Below are 21,942 nucleotides of genomic sequence, written 5' to 3'. Positions count from 1 at the left end.
GCTCTATGATGTTCTTGAATGTTGCTGAAAGAGTGGATCTTCAAAGTTCTCATCTAAGGAAAAAGAAGTTATCTACCTACGTGTGGGATGGACGGTACCTGAGCTTACTGTGGAGATCATTCCACAACAAGCTCACACATCCCCTCACTCTGTTGTAACCCTTCGGCAACACAGCGTTCTGTGCTCAGTTCTACATCGGGAAAGCCAGGGTTGGGCAGACAGAAGGCAGGGACGCATGTAACTAGGAGGCTGGGAAAAAAAGACGATCGAGCCAAGAGGTGAGAGGCTCAGTCCCCCATGCTCAGGCCTGGTGCTCTCAAGGTGAGGACGCAGGACAGAGCACATGGGGTCTTGCACGCCACTCCTGGTCAAAGGGCTATGGGGGGAGAATCCAGAGGGAAAGCCCAGCTTGAGAAACAACAGGAATAAACTCCAGAGACACTGACTTTGAAAAGCCATGTAGTAAACACGGGCAAGAGAACAAAGGAAGCCGCAGAGCAAGGACGGTAAGACAGGACGGGTTGTTCCCCATTAGAGACAGGCTGATCTGCACAGCAGCAGGCCAGATGGAAAGCCCAACGTGCATGCTGCTCCCCAGTGCACGGGGACTGGTGAGCACGCTCAGGAAGACTCAAGATGCAAACTGCAGGAGGGTGATCAGGGCAAGAGCAGACATCGGGGGTGAATGGAGAGGAAGGCCACCGGTTGTTCCTCTTGGTCTCAAGATAAGTCAACCCCCAGGTGAGGAAGGGGTTGTGGGCAACACCTGTGAGGATGCTCCGCCCGCCCCCCGGCAGAGCGCGGGGATGGTGGGGATGCCCACAGAGCTTCGAAGGCTGTAGAAAGGCCCCTGGCCACCCGGTGCCTTGGCAGAGAGCTGAGGCACAGCTGATTCCTGCTATGATGCCTGACTCTGCTGTCTGTCCCCTGGAAAACTCCTGGCTGTCATCCTTATGGCTTTGCCCCGAAGGTCTGTCCCCTCCGCCCACAGCGCTGTCGCAGGGAAGCAGTCACCCACTGGGGTGAACGAGCCCCTGGGTGGGGGCTGCTGAGAGCTGCACCACAGAAACACAAGCAAAAGGGATGTGGGTCACTTTCAGCCCAAGGCAACGAAGCCTCTTCTCTCTTCCCTCCCCTCCTCAACCAGCGAGGCCAGGGTGCTTTGCCCCAGGCAGCTGAGCCCCAGGAAGGAGAGAGGCCTGGGCTCGAATCTTCACATGGAGAAGAGCCAGCAGGGACCAGGAACAGCCTCCTGCATGGGCACAGATACAAAAGCAGCCCTCTGCTGTGGTAAGCCATCGAAATGCTGCTGTCCCCTTGTTAAAATCATTCCATGACCTGAATTAACAAGGTGGGGAGTGTGGGTACTGGTCCTGGACGGGAGGAGGCGCGGAGCAAGGTTTCGCCTCCGGGTCTTCTGAGCAGCGACCACAGCTGAGATAGGAAGAAGGCAGGGCCCCTCAGCCCAGATGATGTCTGATGTGACTAGGAGGCAAGGGAAGCCAGGAGAGTAGGGACCTGGGAGAAGGGACAGGGCCTGGGGCCAAGTGACAGTGACAAAGCACAGATGAGCCACCTAGCCAAGGAAGGCTCCTGGAGACCAGGAGCGTCGGGTAGGAGGGCTGCAGGTGGCAGCCCCACGTCACTCAGGAAGTGCTCTGCACACGTGAGCCACCGCCCACACCATGAGCAACCGAGCTGCAGTGTGGCGTAAGAGAACAAACAAAGGGCAAGAAACAATGGCTGGTTTGCAATCTCGGTTTTATCACGGGAACTTCTGGAGGCTAAACCCTCTCTTCAGGAGAAAGGGGGGCTATTTCGCAGATCTGTCCTAAGGACTGATGGGGGGTACCATCGCGAACACTGTGATTCCCGTCAGGGTGGCCATCCTCGTCTTTGCCCAAGTCTGAACCAAGGCCAATCTTACTGCTGCAGGAAGAACTGTTTTCGAAGATTGCAATTTTCAGCGGAGGGCTGGAATTCACTGTCTTTTTTTTAGGCAAAGCATAAATAAAATCACCAACTTTGTATGTTCTATGCACCTCTTTAACATAGAAGTACAAGATGATTTACTTAAACTCTTACCTCAAAATCAAAAACAGTTAATTCTGCCCCTTAGTATTGTTAGAGGAAATGTGGTCAAAATAAACGACATAGAGACAGTCGCTCAGAAACACAGACACCGGGCACCTGGGTGGCTCAGTGGGTTAAGCCGCTGCCTTCGGCTCAGGTCATGATCTCAGGGTCCTGGGATCGAGTCCCACATCGGGCTCTCTGCTCGGCGGAGAGCCTGCTTCCCTCTCTCTCTCTCTCTCTCTCTGCCTGCCTCTCTGTCTACTTGTGATCTCTCTCTGTCAAATAAATAAATAAAAAATCTTAAAAAAAAAAAAAAGAAAAGAAACACAGACACCTTCTCTGCAAACACTGAACCACACGACAGCAGGAACAGACACTGTGCAAAGCCCATGTGGCCATGTGGCCAGTACCAAGGCCTGAGCTCTGCCCCGATACCCTGTCCTGTCTGATATAGCGACCACCGGTCACACAGGGCCATTCAAATTTAAGTCAATTAAAATAAATAAAATTAAAAAGTAGCTCCTTAATCCACCCTAGCCACATTCCAAGTGCCCAAACCACACATGGCTGGAGGCAACTGAACTACGGCCGACACAGAATGTTCCCATGAAGCAGGCAGCCCTCGTGGGTGGTGCTGCCGTGGACCACACACGCTTTCCCTGATATCTGAGCTGAAGAACACGAGGAGGCAAGGGGGTGAGTCCACGTGTGCCTGGAATGGCATGGAACTCCACGGGATGCGCAGGAGGTCACCCCTGTCCAAAGAGGGAAGCAAGCAGCCCTTAGAGATGAACGGTGTCCTTCTGCTATCAGATCCAGACCAGTCAGCAGCCAAGTATCAGAAGGACCGACATACTACAAGTGACCTATTACTCATGTAGCTTAAGTCTTTCCTCAACTTTAAACTTATTATAGTGTGTCAGTGAAGCATAAATCAAAAGTTCTTCAAAACAAATATTCTTCCAATACTAGTAATGAAGAGGGCTTGAAGCTCTTGAGTCCACTTGATAATTAAATTCTGGCCATGCCCCTGTCCAAGGGCAATAGCAATTAAATGAGCAGCCATGAAGACGCCTCCTTCTCCATGCCCCCCACCACTGCCCACCTCCCCGGTCGCCCTCTGACCCTCACCCCTCTGACCCTCACCTGGGCGCTCTCAGCAGCCATCTGGCAGAGCATGGCATCTCGCCTTTGGGCCTTAGCTTAACATCGCCTCCCAGGGACCCTGTCCTCCCTCCCCACCCCCATTCTGCCTATCGCTGCGCTACTTGCTTCCTTCACAGGAAACTTCCAGACTCAAGAGTCCCTGCCTGTGTATCATCCTCCCCACTGGCCTGCAAGCTCCACGAAGGCAAGAGGCACACCAGCCCTCCTGAGCACCATGGCCCTGGTGCGCAGCCTGCGGCAGGCTCACCTGATGCCTCTTTGCCAAGCGAAGAGAGGCTGGAGATGAGCACAGTCTCCTCCCCACGGGACCTACTTGGTGCGTGTGCGTGTTTTCATTTGTACTCAAGTAATATGGACACGACTTAAAAGTCCAATAATAGAGAGGGGCTTCTGATTTTACAAATGCCCTGCCCCATCCCTTTTCAGGCAACTGCTGTCCTGCTTCTAGTTCTGACAGTCACCTCTGAAGTTCAATCTGACATACTTTTATCAGCTGTAGCAGCCCATCTATTATTCTCTCTGCTCCTCTTGCCCTCATGAGGAAGTGGCCCTCGCTCGCTCTCAGCAGGTGCTGCCCGATATCTCACCGGGCCCACGTAGCCCAGCGCCCAGAACTCACAGGACTCACACCAGGGCTCAGACCACAGGTGCCCGGGGGTCATCCTTCCTGCCATGGGGAAGGAGCCCACCAGAGAACAGAGCCAACACAGATCAGAGTTGAAACATGGAAATACTCGACAGGGCAACAGAATGAAAACGACTGAGGTCGTCATACCTAACAAGACCAGTGACCTCTGCACTTCCGGTAACTCTAAGCAGTCGTTCCTTTTCTTGTTCTAGCATAGGACAGGGTCCTGCTGAGTGATGGTTCCAGATTCTACCCTATTAGAGATGAGATGTACCTCACTCATGGCACCTATCCATTTAAGTTCCATTTTTGTCCTATTTAGTTACCTCTGTAGCCTCTATTTCCTGTTGTGTCAACTTTAGATAGGACTGTATAATCCCCACAATGCAAGATGAGATTAGTGACCCTTCTGTCCCTCCACCTTCTTCTCTATCTTCCACTCCCAAATTAAGTTGGTTAGTTTCCCTTTTATTTTTCTTGGAAATAAAAACATTTTCATTCTGTTCTGAAACCAAAATTAGATAAGTCTTCAATGTTTTATTCACACATTGACTTAAACTCAATTGAAAAATCAAACAGCATTTATAATTATGTGAATATAGTTTCCCACAAAGTCAAGAAACACGAACATTTCCTATATGTCCTTGGTCACGACCCCTGAGCCACTTAAAGCAGCTTCTTAAAGTCAAGGCTTTCAATCAGATTGATTGTTGAAAATCACACCATGCTTTGGTTTGCTTTGTATATGGACCATGACTTCCTTGCTGTTTGTTTTTCCTGGAGATCAGAACTGCCTCTCACTTTTCCTGCTGAAAGAAGAGCGAGCTGTAGCCCATAACTAAAGTCTTCCAGCTTCTCACCCATTTAATCTAAGCCAAGGCATTCTTCTCAAGAACACTCATTCCTCTTTAGAAAGGACTGACTGTCCTAATGTGGACTTCGTGCTTCCTATGCATGCTGCAAGGCTGCCTTCTTGTGACTCCCCTCTCTTGGGTTCACTGTCCTTTTTAATTCACAATCACATGTGAAAGTACAAAAATATCTTGGGCTTCCAAATGTTGAAGAGAGGAGGAAGCCCTCAGGTTTACTTTTTCTCACCAATAAAACATTTTCAATTTTTTAAAAATTATATGACTTTTTAAGATTTTTAAAAATTGTATGACTTTTTATTTATTTAAGAAAGAGAGAGAAAGAGAGAGAGCATGAGCGGGGGTGGGGGGAGCAGGCTCCCCACTGAACAGGGAGGCTGACATGGGGCTCCATCCCAGGACCCTGGGATCATGACCCAAGCCGAAAGCAGACGTTTAACCGGCTGAGCCACCCAGGTGCCCCAACAAAACCTTCTCAAATGTACATTACGCACCACAGAGCTTACACCGGGCAGCAAAGTCCCTACCTCTGACAGCATACATTACAGGACGCGGAACAAACAGATGCTCTGTGAAGACCAGTCTGAAGCACCTACCAGACTTGAAGATGTGAATCAGACACATTAGCAGCGTGCCTAGCTCTTGACAATAGAAAGTATGTTGCTGTTCACTCATTTCCACTTTGAGCTGCTTTGTAACAATATCCTCCAAAAGAATGCCAACTAGTTGTAGTAGAAACCTTCAAAGAAAGGGAAAAGTCTGACATCAATTAGGTGACTGTTTCAGGGCACTTACATGAGGTCTACTGTAAAAATACGTATGTATGGTAGACAGAGCTGGAGCAAAAACATAAGAAAACAAAGTGCAACATTTAATACCATCTCTTTGTATTAAATCCCTTTCCCTCTCTGTATTACCTGCCTCACTTATGAGATGGCAGTAAACATATCACCCACAGGGCAGTTAGTTTAAAGCCCTGCAAACCATGAAGCATCACAGAAGTCCAAGACAACAATCCACGTAGGAATTTAGTGCATGATCCATTTTAACCCCCTGCTTAGCTGTGGCAGAGGGAGCCACAGGCTACCTCTGTTTCTGAATCTGCAAACAAAAGGGTGTCGGGCAGGTTTATTGGATTTCTCTTCACAAATGCACAGGCACCCCCACCAATGACCAATAAACGGAAGGCTGAATGGATTTTCCGTGGGCCCACCTGGAAGGAGCACGGCTGCATAAACCACAATCATGGGACATCTCACCAGCTCTACCTCACTCCCCGGATCCGGGGAAGGTGGACACACACTTGTCTAGGCAATAAGCATTTACTGGGCGTGACTTTTGATCTACCCTCAAGGAGCTTCCAAATAATTTGTGAGGGTAGACACAATTTGCTACCACAAGTACACCAAGGGGAACACAGTGGAAACAGTCACCCTGGCAGGAGGAAAGATTTTATTACTGATTGTTTAGAATGGCCCGCACACATGAGAATAAAAATGAGACTTTTAGGGGATTTTCAGAGATTTTTAAATTCTTTGCAGGCAACACAACACGCATCCTTACTGCTGGCACCTAGGTCAGGCTGGCCTCAGCCTGCACTGCCATGGTGAGCCACTATGTGGTCCTTAACAAGGATACGGGACGGGATGTGACTGAACTCTAAGAGACATGAACCCAGTGCCACAGATGAGGCAGGTCGGGAATAGAAAGCATACCCACGCAGACTACTTTACCCCCACTTACAGCACTGAAGCAAGATCAGGAGCTACTGCAGACTTACTATTCACAAAATGTGACTTCCTAAAGGCCATGGGATGGGTAAAGGCTTGAATAGACAGCATACCTTGAAAACGTTTCCTCTGGCAAACTCTTGATTTGCCTTCCTTCACTGTGTTCTTCCGGTGTTGAAGTACTGTCCCCGTCTCTTAACCTATTAATTACTGGACAGCAGATTAAATATGGGGAGAAGGAGAGCTCCTGAATACGAGAGAGAACAATATCTTCAGTCGACTGGGAAATCAGAACCCTCAAAATGGCTAGGATTCCTGAGATCCACAGTTGAACAGTGCTTACAGATGCCTAAAAGACAGAAAAAAGTGACAGTTAAATAAAAAGAGAATTAAAAAAAAAAAAAACTTACCATAAAGCTAGTATCACAATAAAAACAAACGAGAGAATCACATTTTTCCTGAGTGCCAGTCTCATGGATGAAAATTACCCCTATTTTACCATTCTATCAATAAAGCCAATAAATTATCATCTGTTTAAAAATGTGGTCCCAGATAAGCAGCATCAATACCATCTGGAACCTGTTTAAAATGCAAATTCCCAGACCCCACCCTGCTGGCCTGAGTTCCCAGCTAACTCTGATGAACGCTGCACTGCACAGTCACACATCAAAGGGGCCACCACGAGGCAAGACACTCACCATTGTATCTGGAGTGACAAACATACTCCGTAATAGCATGTCCACGGGACGGAGGGAGGAAGGGGCCAGAATCTCAAATAAAGTATTTAACACTCCAAGGGCTTCATGAGAATCATGTGCATCTGTTGCAATTAAACATCACAAAGCCAAAAAAAATATTAACATTTCTACATCAAATTAGGCACCTCTAGGCCAGATGACCTTGACCATCCAAGCCTTACCACCCCTGCCTTTAAAAGCGTCCTTAGTAGGGAACCAGGCACACAGTTTTTAGAACACTGTAGCAGCTACATTTTACCCACAGGGAAATCTTTTCATTTAAATTTTTTATTATATAAACAATGTACATTTTCTGTAAAAGATTGAAACATTTAACAGTATGGAAAAACCAGCTGGAATCCCAGCACTTGATATAAGCACTACCCACACTCCTGGACCATCTCTCATGCCTCTCTCTCTCTCTCTATACTCACACAGAATTTACCGATAGGAGAAATCACACACACTCTTTTCCTTTCTTTGCTTTATCTGCACCCCATTCCTACTCAGCTCATTAGACCAAAAGTTAATAAACAGGTGTACAACTGACTTTTGAGCAACATGGGGGTCAGAAGCACCCACCCCCACAGAGCTGAACATTCCTGTGTAACACTGGCTTCCCCAAACAAACTACTACTAGCTTACTGACAACCAGAAACTAACCAGTGACAGAAACAGCTAATTGACACATATTTTGCATACAGATTACATACAGCATTCTTACAATACAGTAAGTAAGAGAACAAAGTGTGACTAAGAAAATCATAAGGAAACATGGGGGGTTGAGGGGGGTAGGAGAAGAGTAAACTGAACAAGATGGGATTGGGAGGGAGACAAACCATAAGTGACTCTTAATCTCACAAAACAAACTGAGGGTTGATGGGGGGGAGGGGGTTGGGTGAGGGGGTGGGGTTATGGATATTGGGTGAGGGTATGTGCTATGGTGAGTGTTGTGAAGTGGTGTAAAACCTGGCGATTCGCAGACCTGTACCCCTGGGGATAAAATAATATGTTTATAAAGCTGTAAAAAAAAAAAAAAAAAAGAAAGGATGATACCAAGTTTTGTAGCAACATGGACGGGACTGGAAGAGATTATGCTGAGTGAAATAAGTCAAGCAGAGAGAGTCAATTATCATATGGTTTCACTTATTTGTGGAGCATAACAAATAGCATGGAGGACAAGGGGAGATGGAGAGGAGAAGGGAGTTGAGGGAAATTGGAAGGGAGGTGAACCATGAGAGACTATGGACTCTGAAAAACGATCTGAGAATTTGAAGGGGTGGGGGGTGGGAGGTGTGGGGGCACCAGGTGGTGGGTATTGTAGAGGGCACGGATTGCATGGAGCACTGGGTGTGGTGCAAAAATAATGAATATTGTTATGCTGAAAAAATAAAAAAAATTATTAAAAAAAAAAGAAAATCATAAGGAAGAGGAAATAGATGACAGACTGTCTGCACAGTTCGAACTCGTGCTGTTCAAGGATCAACTGTATTTCTATCTTCTCCATGTTCCTATAATCCTATATCCACACATGTAGAGAGGTTTTTGTTTAAGTTATTTTGAAATATCTTGTTATGAACGTCTCTGCTTTCTTCCTTAAAAATGGAATGGAGAACTCCCAAGGCAACAGAATTTGAAATCTAACGTTTTTAATGGATGCAAACTATTCTAAGCTTAGTGTCTCCCTCAGTATGTTGAAGCACTGCCTTCCTGCCGGGCTCCACTCTTCCCGCAGAGCGCGTCCCTAGCCAGGGAGCCCGTCTGACCTGTCTGCAGAGATGTGCTGTTCTCAGGGACCCACTTCCATGGTCAGGAGAGCCACTGAGAACTTCCACACTGCCGGCATCCACCCCGGCCTGCACTTGCCCCACCAGCTCTGCCTCTTCTGGGTCTTTAGCAGGCATACACCGGACCCACAGCCAGGGCCAGGCCCAGCCCTATGAGGGCAGTAACCTCTGCCTTTGGCCTCAGTGTACACACAGGCACTGCCTGACCTCTTTCCACCTCTGGCTGCCACATCGCTTCTATTCCTTCTCAGAGCCTATTTCTTGCCTAGGCCTCTCTCCCATCACTCCTGAGCGAGGTTTCCACACCCACCCAAACCGCTCCCCGGTGTCCACCAGTCTGCCAAATGCATGGGTGGCTCCCAGCTCATGTGCTCAGCCGGTGAGCAGCTGAGAGCTGACCCCTCCACAAGATGCCTTCCTTTCTTAGCTTCGACACTGCCACTCACCTGCTCTTCCTTCCCTGCCTCCTCCACGGGCTCCGCCTCTAAGCTCAGAGCTCACCTTGCCCTCCTTCCCAGCTACACAGGGTCCCACAGTTACCTCTTCCCATCCCAGTGTTCACCTCTACTCAGCTCCATCTTGACAACTGCAGACTTGTGCATCCAAACGCCGACCTCAGCCTCCCCAGAGTGCCTCCCAGGTTGCCGGGCCACACACACCCAGACCAGGATCTCCCTCCTCCATCCCCCATCTCGGCAGATGGGAGGCCCATCATCCATGAGCACCCCTCCTCCCATCCCCGTGAAGTCAGGCCAAACTTCCAAGCTCTACTCCGCACCATCTGTGGCAGGCAGCTACTACTCGCCCCTTCACTCACCATCCTGCGGCCCACGACCTCCATGCCACAGGCCGGTGCCCCTGCTCAGCCCTCAGTCCCACCCTGCGGCGATCCTCAGCCCCCAAAGCACACCACGCCACTGCTTTGTACCAAACCCCTGACAGGCTCCTCCAAGTCCTCCACGCCAGCCAGAGAGGCCATCCACGGCCCCCAGACCCTGGCCATCCTCCCTGCTCCACGCGCACGGCCTCTCAACATTCTCTGATCATAGCGGGCATGCTCCCATACCTTAGGGCCTGCAATGCTGCTTTCTCTGCCTAGAAAGCTCTTACCCAGGTCAAGCTTACACAAACTGAGCAACACAGCCCTGCCTGGACACTGCTACCTGTTGTCTCTCCTTGGCCCACCCCACACAGTGCCTGCTGTCTGGGGTTTCACACACGTCAACGAGTTACTTCTGTGGTGGATCTCCTCCACCTCCATCCGGTGAAACTGTGACTCCCTGAGGCCAGGCTTTTCACCAGCTCTGTTCATTCCATATTGACTGCTCGTACTGAAAAGGGCCCCCACCACCTGTGCGCGCAGCATGCACCCGCACAAGCCACCCAGTGGGTCCCGTGTGGCAGTTCACACGGCTTCACGGGGGTGGGGGTCACCTGCACAGTCACCATGCCTTCCAGCCCCACCTTCCTTAGATTGTGTACAAGACAAATGAGAGACTGGAATAAAGTTTCTGGAATAGTGTTCTAAAAATACAGATCTACAGGCATGGAACCCAAGACCATGTTAAAACACCACATTCACTAACTTATCAAAACTGCCCTCTGTCAGTGTCACTGGAAGTCAAGACTCCCTCCCTATAACGTGGCTGCTCGATTACAAGTCCATCAGGACCCAGGATGGAGCTGAAGCTACGAAGACAGTAATGACTACCGCATCCTGTCTACACATTTGCACCAGCTGCCAACAGTCACGGACACTGCCTGTCCCCCAGAGTAATTGCTTCCTCCACTGGGACAATTGGGATGAACCAACAGTACCTCCTGGCCGCATCCAAAGCGCTTGAGGCCCAGAGGCCTGCTGACCACTGGTGAGGTTCCTGGCAGGGCAGCAGTGCACCCCCTGCTGCCTGGGACACCCCCAACACTGCATTTACGAAGGTACTGCTGCACCTGCACAGGGCATCCTATCCTTGGACACCCAGTGGCAGACATGGTTCAGAAGCTGTGTCAAGTGGGCTCCACGCCCCACGGCAAGGCTATCACCTCGCTCCACTGCAGTTATGGAAACAACTGATCACATTGCTCAATTACAGAAGTTCTGCTTAAATGATGGATCACGGCTGATCAGGGACAACAAACACCTCAAGATCAAGTACCAACGCCTGCCTGAGCAGAATGAGGTAGGAGGGCAGCCAGACAGGAAAGGACACGGCTCTGGGACTGAGACAGGCTGGCTCCACCTTGGCCCCAGCAATCTCGGCCGTGCAGCTCTGGGCGGGCGTGGGCTCCGCTCATTGCGAAGCAGGAGACACAGCAACCCAAGAGGTCACTGAGAATGAATGAAATCCTTGCCCTGTTGAGTGGCACTGAGGACGACCAGAACTGAGTTATTACGACTCAGTGAAATGCCAATCCCAAGTGCCATTTCCTACAGGAATCTCTGCCACTTAGGAAGGTGCCCCAGGGACCCCACAGAATGAAGCAGACGGGGACAAACCTGCTGCTTGGCTAACATCGGGAGGATGACGTCGGCAATCTGCCGGGACAGTCGTTTCCATTTGTCTTCGTTCTCCTTGTGGCACTGCTGCAAGACCAGGATGAACATCTCCAGCACCTGCAGGGGGAGTTGGGGGGCGGTCAGAGTGCTCACAGATCACACGTGCCTGCCTGCTGCACTGACCCCAGCTCAGCAGGAGGGCTCCACGAGGCAAACACGATCCCTGGTGAGGGCCTGATGTACCCAATGCCAGCCTGGCCCACGGGACACGGGACACATGGGAAACCAGAAGAAAACGCAAGAGGCATACTCCAACTGCCCACTCCTTGGGAACACGAGCTATTATTATATTTCTATGCTTCTATGGGGTTTACAAGATTTCACAATCAAACAAAAGGCACAAAAAGAAAATCAAATTTATACTAACCTTTGGAAAAATGCAAACACAGCCCTGACTAGCCCGCAGATGCCTCCTGACTTTTGTCTACATTAATTTCAACTCTGCTCTTCGCAAAGCTACCCTCCTACTGAGCCGTACTTACTGTTAGAAAAGTTACCCAGGGTCGAGCACGAATTTATGAGTGATCAGTTCTGAGCATAGACAGCTAAATCTGTTTTGGTAAATAAGTTTGATTGGCACACTGGCTGGGACAGCTTTTGTCCCGAGCAGCCAACCTGGGTTATTGCAACCAATGCCCAAGAACCGGCAAAACTGAAAATACTTATCAGCTGCTTGTTGATGAAAATGCCCGGCGGCCTGGCCTGTTCACCAGGAGTACTACAGAGAGAGCCAAGCCAATCCAAGCCCACCCTGTAAGAAGCCTGTGACCCTACAGCCATGCCTCGGCTCAGTGTGCTTGGCAGCATTCTCCCACAAGAGGGGGGATCTGCACTCCATTCTGACTCTCCTCGGCAAAGCCTAGCCGACCCTCTCTGTCCTCTCAAGAAGCAGATGAAGAGCTCCCCGAGTCCACTCCCCAGGCCTCCCCTCAACCCAGGGTGCTTTGTACTTTTCATTGTAATTATGGGATTTAATTAAACAGTAAGCATTTAATCAAACATTACACAGATTAAGCAAAATGAGAATGCACAAAGAAAGTGTTTCCATGAGAAAAGCTTATGACTTTAATATTCAAAGACAAACAACTACCAAGAATTACGCAACAGCAAGGGCCAGGCAAGCGTGCACGCTAAGAGCGACATCACTGCGAGCTACATCTCTGCACTGAGGCCCCCTGATCGGCCCGAAATTGCTCCACCTTAAGGAAAACAAAACCTCACTCTGCACAAAGGAGAACAGCCTTGCCCTGCTTCAACACGTGGATGGATGTACAAGCTAAAGTCTTCATATTATTTCAGATGTGAGGGGTTTTTTTTTTAAAGATTTTATTTATTTGAAAGAGACAGAGCACAAGATGGGAGAGGGGCTGGGGGAGAGGAACAAACTCCCCGCTGAGCAGGAAGCCCAATGAGGGACTTGATCCCAGGACCCCAGGATCACAATCTGAGCTGAAATCAGATGCTTCACTGACTGAGCCACCCAGGCACCCCTCAGATGTGGGATTTTTCTTTTTTTTTTTTTTTTTTTAAAGATTTTTATTTATTTATTTGAAACAGAGAGAGAGATCACAAGTATGCAGAGAGGCAGGCATAGAGAGAGAGAGGAGAAAGCAGGCTCCCCGCTGAGCAGAGAGCCCGACGCGGGCCTCGATCCCAGGACCCTGAGATCATGACCTGAGCCGAAGGCAGAGGCTTAACCCACTGAGCCACCCAGGCGCCCAGATGTGGGATTTTTCAAATCATCTTTTAGAATGCTATCATTCTGATCAATGGCAATTAACAGATTTTGGAGAAGAGGGTCTCCAATTTATTAACGTCCTTGAATGACCTAGTGACTGTCAGCCAAGTGGCAGTCAACATCCCCAGGTAGCCACACAGCTTTAAATCAAACCCCACAAGCCTAGTCCTCCCTGGCAGCTCCCCAAACTGAGCGCCCCGGGCAGCATGAAGGATCACCCGCGAATTAGTGGACAGTGGGCCACAGGCCATTTCCTCCTGCCCCTGCTGGGACTGCCCCCTCTCTTACCTGATGATGCTGGACGAGTCTCAGCAGCATCGACACCACCACCTCTTTTTGGGTTTCAAGCTCTTTTCCAGCGTCAGCTTTGTTGGTCCCTCTCAGTACAAAGAGGTCATGCACTATTGGCTGCAGAGCTGGAATGGCTGTGGGGCACAAAAGGAGGGTCAGAAGGCATCACAAACCATGAGACTGCAGACACAGCTTAACACCTCCAAAATGTGTCCAAAAAATAAGAAACCCTAATCCACGCACAGCTTCTGATATGGGATGGATTCAGGCTAGCCCTGAGTGCTATCAATTATCAGTGTGCCACCACGGAGGCCACAGGTCTTCCTCAGACACTTTCTGATAACTCCATGAATTCTTAAAAAAAACTAGGGTGTCTGTCATGTAACATCACTTCTGACAAAAAGAGACACAAATTCAAAAGTGAAATTCAAACTAAAATCTTCTAACTAAAAGTAGCAACACCCTATTCTAATGTGTACTCCACTTAAAGATTTACCTGAAGAGATGACTATGTTTAAAGTATTAGATTTCTACACCATTTTAAGTAGTAACTCACTTTCATTAGATAATGCCTTTCCCCCAAGCTTTGTCTTTATCCAAAATAGGAGTGAAAGTAATTTGCTTAGTCTAGCACCACCACAGGGACAAACCATCTAAGAAGTGTCTTTCCTTGGGAAGGGTGTGGCCCAATCATGTCACTGATGTTACTGCCAGGCACTGCCTAGTGGCATGCACGCCCCAGCACACGCAAGCCTGGGCACACACAAGCCCCGGCACACGCACGCACAGCATACTTGCTGACTGTACTACAGATGACCAAATCTTCCATAGAAAGTACGAGGGTTTGGCTGCCCACTGATTTTCTATCCAAAGACCCTCTAATCTAGGGGGCTTTTGTCATCCCTCTATTTGACATTTGCACCACGGACCCCAAATTCCATACGTGTACAAGTGTGAACTTTTGCTGTGGCATGAATCTCAGCCCTTGTGAAGCCATGGCAAAGGTGACTCCAGAGACTGTGAGGATCAGATGGCCCTGAGTGTCTCCCCCTCAACACGTTACCTGCTCTATCACAAGCATGTGGAACAGAGAAGGCTGCACGTCACAGTGCCCTCCCCATATGTGGGGTCTGCAAAGGTCTGAGGAAGTCCCACCACCCAGGTTCAAAAGCCTACTGTTGTGACAGTAGAGCCAGAGAGGAGTCAAGAGGAAAGCGCTGAAAGATCTGTTTGAAAAGTTCAACGATTTACAGTTTATTCTTCGAACCGCAGTCTCCTTGTGCAGGTGGGGCCTGCTTGAGAGCGGCACACTGTCTGTGCTCCTCACTGAGGTCTCTGCAAAGAGCCAGGCAGCACAGGACCTTCCCGTACCAGGACACAACACACCAAGTGTCCTTCCAAAAGGTGGATTTCTCAGTTTCTTGTATTTCATGTAATTAGATGAGAGTGTTTATGTCAGGCTCTATGTGTCTCTCAGATCACCTTCCTGCTTTTCTTGTGTTTTGACCTTAGAAGATTATAAGTTCCTGAGATATGGAAGGGGGGGGCGCTCTCTCCCTTTTATGACATCTCTAAGCCGTGCATACGTGTGTACACACACACGCGTGCACGCGCGCACAGAGGCACACACATACATGCATGTGCACACACAGGCACACACATGCATGCACATGTGTGCACACACAGGCACGCACATACGAACGTGCACACATGCATGCACATGCACAGAGGCACACACATACATGCACACACACAGATGCACACGTGCACACAGATGCATGCACATGTGCGCACGCACACAAGGCACACACGCACACATGCACATGCATACATGCACCTGTGCACATGCACACCGGCACACGCAGATATGCACACACAGGCACACGAATTCATGCACACACAGGCACACGCATACATGCACACACGCACATGCACGCACACAGAGCCACAAAGCACAGAGCAGCTGTGGACACAGCTGGAAGTTGGTGTAATGAAGACTGACACTGTCCAGCACATCATTACTGACGACCACAGGGAAAGGTTTGTCCCGTTACCATGTGTCACAGCCTTCCTCCCACTGGCCATGATGCCATCACACAGCTGAATGATTTTAGGAATTCCAATGATCTGTTTTGAATGATAGCGTTCATAAGATAGTAATACCAGGAAGAAAAAGATGTTTGGAATAATTGCCTCTGATTCCCTAGAAACAAAAACATCCATTTAGATACTTCCTTTTAAAAATTAAGATGCATGATCAATATAAACAACATGAAATTACTCATGATTCTAAATTGAGAGCAAAAGAGAAAGCGACAGAACAGGGGGGCTGGGGGATAGTGGGGAGAGACTGAGGGGAGGGAGTGAGCAGGGAATGAGGGGAGAAGGAGGAGGGGAGGGAGGGGTGGATGGGGAGGGCTGAGGGAGAGCCCCCAGAAAGTACTGGGCGCCCTGAGGTACGATCTTCTGAGCTCTCTTCCTGCCCCTTCTCTCTTCAATTGAAGAAATTAGACTCCAAGGAGAAAAAGTAACTTGTCTCAAATCATATAGGCAAATGTCATCTAATTAGAGTAAAAAAGTACTGGGTCTCTAGTCCCAAGGGACACTGAGAACGCATCGGTCTTCACCTACTTACAAAGAACAGCTGAGCCCAATTACTCGTGAAGTTAGTCCAGCTGACCCCCGACAGCATGGGTTTGAGCTGCGTGGGTCCACTTACATGCACGGTTTTCATAAATACAATACTGTACTATAAACACATAGTGCCTTCCTGACGTTATTGTAAGAATACACACGATACACAGAACACACAGAATGCAAGTTAGCCAACTGCTGACGCCATCGGCAAGGCTTTTGGTGAACAGCAGGCTCTTGGCAGTTAGCCTTTTGGGGAGGCACAAGCTAAACGCAGATTTCTGAGCACATACGGGTGGACACCCCTGACTCGGGTTGTTCAGCTCAGACACTAGAGAGACCTCATCTTCAGTAACTACACTCACACACCCGTCACTGGCCCAGGAGAGAATGTTAAGGCTTCACTGTCCAGCAAGGGAGCTCTGCGGCCCCTCTCAGGAAAGTGCACAGTAACTGTGTTTACTGAAGACAGCGACATCTAAAGCACGTTCTCTCTAAGAAGTTCAGAAAACGGGGGCGCCTGGGTGGCTCAGTGGGTTAAGCCGCTGCCTTCAGCTCAGGTCATGATCCCAGGTCCTGGGTTCGAGCCCCACATCGGGCTTTCTGCTCAGCGGGGAGCCTGCTTCCTCCTCTCTCTCTGCCTGCCTCTCTGCTTACTTGTGATTTCTCTCTGTCAAATAAATAAATAAAATCTTTAAAAAAAAAAAAAAAAAAAGAAGAAGTTCAGAAAACGATCAGCGTCCCAGCCAACGGGACTGCATTACCCATCTGTTCTCATAATTAAAGGCTCTGAAATGTGAGAATGGACACGTCTAATTCCAGCTGCACAACTATTTCTAAATGGGTCTTGAGACACTTATCAATTTTTCAGAGAAATAAAAACACACAGCATGTTAATCAGAGTTCCACTTAAAAAAAATCTAGCAAAAATGTTCATAATTCTTTAAAGTAAATGTTCATCTTAATAATCTAAAGTCCCATGTAAGTGCATTAATAAGGACACAGAGTCTAAAAGAACAAAAGGCCATTACCTGAACTGGCCCACTTCAATGTATTCAAACTGCTTCAGCACAAATCCAATAAACACCTACAGGCAGGAAAATAAAATTTTCACATCAGTAATTACAACATGCAAACCAGGTTGCTTTTCTCCCTACTTATTTCTGTCCATTTTTAACCAGTTCCTGGCAGCCAACGTGTGTGTGCACACAAGAACTCAGCCGTATTCTATCAGACGAGATGACTCAGGACGCCCCACTGAACGGTCGGGTGGGAGCCCCCCGGGAGACACGGAGCAGACCCACAGAAACACACACGGGGCTGGTTCGCTGTGGCTCCCCACCAAGTAGCACAGATGCCCCGAGACCGGCTGGGTGAGAAGACGCCCATGTCCACTCACCCTCTCCCCCCACACCCCAACGTTCAAAGGAGCTGATGCAGGAAGGCTGCTGTCTGACAGGGAAGGGGACCCTGAGAGCACAGATAGCTCTTCAGGACTAGCTCAGAGCCAGTACTGTGTCCAACTCTGTTTCAAACACCTACGCTCTCCCAACCTCAAGCTTGGAGCTTACGCACCACTGTCTGCTCCCAGCCCCCGGGCACGACACAGACACAGACCAGACACTCCGCAGACCACGATGGGAAGTGAATTAAATGGTCTGCCTATTCTCGCTTCCTATGGTCACTGTACTGAAACCCTCAGGACTGGGGAGAAAGGGCCCTGAGTGACACAAGCAAATCCGAACAAATATGAGTCTAGAGTACTCATGGCAAGAAAAGACCAGCAGCAGCCCGGGAGAGGGGGGCTGGGAGGCAGCTGTGCAGGAACTCTGAGGCTGGCCCCTTGCCATGTCCACACGTCAGGTGGAGATGGGAGTCACACAGACAGAAGCACCAAAAATCACAGCATTTCTGAGAAGACTGTCTACGCAGGAAGACTGAAGAGAGAATGCGATCACCCTGAAGCCAGCCCAGGAAGAGAGCAGCCTCTCACTTCCGCAGGAGAACATCGAGCTCTGCCCGTGAGAAGTCAAGACTGGATGCCGAGGAGATGGTAGGGTGCACCCCTTGCTGTGGGCCCTGGATTCTGCCCAGAAAGCCCCCAGGGCACCCATATTCCTCATGCCCCAGTCGGCATGCACCTGCCTCCCTCTGGGCCACCACCACCCGAGGCTTCAGATGAGGCCTCTGCCCGCCAAGACCCCTGTGTCAGAGGAAAGGGAATGTTGTCCCTGACTGCCCTCCAGTGAGCATCTGCCCGAGGACGGCAGCAGGCCTCTCAGAGGATGTTCTGATAATCTGGCAAAAGGAGGATGAGTCCAAATGTCAGCCACCATGAAGCCGGTCCTTTAAGCCCTCCTTCATCAGAGGACGGCTTCCTACTAGCCCGGCAGGGAGATGAGCATCCTGAACAGGTTTCCTCGTTGCTCTGGGCAACAGACCCTCTCAGGTGAGTGCTGGTGGTAGCAGGATCTACAGACACACCATGTCTACCAAACGTTTCCCGCCTCACTTAGGAAAGGAGGCCAAGGTCATGGCCCAGCAATGACAGTCACATTTCCATGACTCAGAGGCAACTTTATCTGTAGCGTCCCAGGGGTCTGGGACTCTGGAAGCACTTCCCCACGGCTGAGTCCCAGCTGACCAGGGCAAGTCCACACTGTGTTGGCCAGACAGGTGCCAGGAGGGCCTCCTGAGACGTGGCGCCAACCCCCAGTGCCTTGTACCAAAGTCTTCTTTACAGATGGCGCTGATGTCGGCTTGTTTGAAACTAGATGTCAGAATTGATAATCTGTTCAAAATAAGTCCCTGCATTTTGCAAAAATGCCCTCCCCCAAGACTAAGTCTTAACTGTATCTAAAATTTAAATCCCCTTGTCTTGGGGTGGGGAGGGTAATGGCCACTGGGAGCCAGTCCCACCCAGGCGGCTAGCCCAAAACCACCCAGGCGGCTAGACCAAAACCCGGGAAGGTGCAGTGCAGGCCCGTGCCCTGGAGGCAGCCTGCAGGTTCTCACAGGTGACTGGTGCTGACTCGCCAGCAGCTAGGGCAGAAAGAAGCCGCCAGGGACCAACCTGATCAGAGTCCAGCAGACAGTAATTGACCCGTAACTGCACCAGCTGCGCCAGCAGGTCCAGCACCTGCCTCTGCAGCTGCACGGACGTAGTGGTCGTGTACTGTTTTAGAGCCTTAATAACCAGAGGCTCAAACAAGCGGATGTGATTATGAATAGCATTCTAGGGAAAAAAGGGGAAGAACAAATCTTAAGTTAGTCTTCAAATGAAAACTTGAAGCCCCCGACCTGGGAGGTGCCAAGCCCTGTCCTCCCTTCCAGCACCCAAGCCTGTCACCTCCACTCACCTTATCTGCGCGGTTCTTCGTGGCGCTTGTGAGGTTGGTCTTCAACTGGGTAGACACCTTCTGAAGGACATCAAACCACCTGCCGAATGGAAAAACAGGAGCAAAGAGTGGCCTTAAATCCTCTCCTGTGTCCCCAGCCACACTCGGAGCCAGAGGGCCTGGGGGGCCACGCCCACAGTGGGATCCCCTCCTTTCAACACGGACAGTCAGACTGCAGTGGGACCGCAGGGGGCGGCCGTCCCAAGCCTTGTCTGGGGCAGCAGACACCCGGAGAGAGCTCGCCCGGGGCAGGAAACCCACCGCCACCCAGCCCAGGCTGCAGTGAGGCTGAAAGGGGATGCCCACTGGAAAGATTCAGTGACTCTGAAGAGCTCACTTGATTTTCTTAGAAGAAAGTTCTTTAAATAGTCACATCATGACACGCTTTTCAAGAAACACATTCAAAGTTAGATGACCGTTCACACACACACACACACACAGGCTTCCTTACTTTCTTATTTATACCCCATATCATTAAACAAAGCATTTCAAGAGACTGATTCCTGGGAACTGGATACACTGTGGGTAAGCCACCAATGCAAAGCCTGGAATGGGGGCATTTTCCTGGGCTTCTGACTCTAGTAGGTTAACCAGCTATTTATCGCTACCCATGTAAAGGAAAAAACCAGGAATCCCCTTGTCACTCCACTGAGCAGTACCTCAAATACCTCCTAATAATTAGAGGAATTTTAGCAACAACTACTCTACTCCAGGCACCAAAAACACAACCATAAATTTAAATGGAGACTTCTAGCCACAACGTTATAAAATGCCAAGTACTGTTACAGGAGACACTCCCGTGCCCCTCAGACACCTTCAGATGCCAGCACTACTGCACCAACCTGAGTGCACACCTGAGCGATGCCCCCTACCGGCACCTGGGGCCAGCATGTCTCACATCCCACATCCCACACAGCAGCCCCGGTGGCCTCCCAGGGAGTGGGCCTGGTGTTCCCACACCGGCCTGGTCCCCGATGCCGCACAGTCCCCCATACGCCATCTTACTCACTGGACCATACACTTCTTACAAGGCAGGGCCTTGCCTTCAGCATCTTGGTAACAAGCACACTTTCCAAAGTTCTTCAGACACAAGGGAGTATGAGAAGACCATGGCCATTTTTTTTTTCTACTTTTTACAAACTGTCGTCGCTCGCTCTGTCACGTTTCTACTGGAGATGTCCTGCCCCCACCCCACCCGCCAACACGAGCACCCCGGCCAGGACAGCTGGAAGGTTACCCTGAGGGGTCGTGGTCCTGCTCCGCCTGCACCATGTTCCTCAGGCTGGCATCAGCTAAGGCCTGGGTGAAGTGCGTGTATGGAGCCATGAAGCAGTAGTGGTACAAGCCCGGCCTCACACTGGAGGAGCCCAGACGCTGTGCTCGGCCCTGAGACTTGCTGGGGTTGGACGACAAGCCATCAAACTGGGAGGCCAAGTTGGTCCCAAAGAGAGTCTTCAACAGCTAGAGTGAGAGAGTTGAAGCCATCAGCATCTGACTGAACACAGCGTGAACAATACACAAAGCGTTTCCCAGGCAGAGTCTACCCAGCTGAAGCTAACGGGGCATGTCAGCCAAAATTCAGACAGAAATCCTTGCTGAGAATCACCATCACCAGCACGTGACACTGCGTGGTGCCAGGCAAGGTAAGTCGTACAAAAGAACCTCAGAGCCTCAACTTCACTGTGGTTTTCAATGAGACCGAGCATTCCAAACAAAACCCTGGGGGGACACCGGCGAGAGTCCAGCTGCCCTTGCCAGTGGTGGGCCTCCCCCTCCTGAAGGGGACTGGGAAAGGGACCCCTCTGCCCGGTAACACAGTGAGCCAACACAGGACTGGGGGCCACCAACACACCCCCAGCACCACCTTCTCTGGGACCTGTAGCATCACAGCCTCCTGCCCGGAGCTATAGCTTTCCAGGACAAGTCCTTTCCAGGAAAGGACTTTCTTACCTGCTGAACGCAAACAGTTGCCATCACTGGTTCCCGACTGAAGCAGGATTTCAGATACCCCAGGATCTCTTCAACGCACTGCAGAAGAGGAAGTAGTGAGACACCAAAGTGAGCAACTCGCAGTGGCCTCCTCCCGCCTTGAGCCCCACACAGACAGCAGACACATGCGAGCATCCACAAAACTCCTAAGTGTCAGTCAAGGCCGGGGGAGCCTGCAGTCCATCACTGGGAACAAAGTCAGAGGAAACCACGGGCAGTAGCATCGTTGCTTGAGGCCTCTCTACCAGGCGTGACCGTTGCTTGCTGGCTCGCTCGTCTGCTAGGGCACTAACTGTTCACCAGGTACTTCCTGCCCTGTGCTCGGGGCAGGGATGCAGAGT

At 50.1% G+C, this 21,942-nt stretch overlaps 1 protein-coding gene across 1 annotated transcript in view; it reads right to left on the bottom strand.

Moving 5' to 3' along the window:
• HTT (huntingtin) overlaps positions 1-21,942 on the bottom strand; it is a 142,895-nt gene that overhangs the window by 43,079 nt on the left and 77,874 nt on the right. The window contains 11 exon segments of the mRNA XM_047718723.1: positions 5,337-5,479; positions 6,584-6,819; positions 7,169-7,290; positions 11,488-11,608; positions 13,578-13,714; positions 15,635-15,783; positions 17,246-17,301; positions 19,288-19,449; positions 19,574-19,652; positions 20,850-21,073; positions 21,563-21,640. Coding sequence (XP_047574679.1) covers positions 5,337-5,479; positions 6,584-6,819; positions 7,169-7,290; positions 11,488-11,608; positions 13,578-13,714; positions 15,635-15,783; positions 17,246-17,301; positions 19,288-19,449; positions 19,574-19,652; positions 20,850-21,073; positions 21,563-21,640 — 1,507 coding nt within the window.

The sequence above is a fragment of the Lutra lutra genome, chromosome 2, assembly GCF_902655055.1.
Source record: "Lutra lutra chromosome 2, mLutLut1.2, whole genome shotgun sequence".
NCBI lineage: Eukaryota > Metazoa > Chordata > Mammalia > Carnivora > Mustelidae > Lutra > Lutra lutra.
The sequence above is the reverse complement of the archived record's forward strand: the minus strand, read 5'-3'. Positions and strand labels throughout refer to the sequence as shown.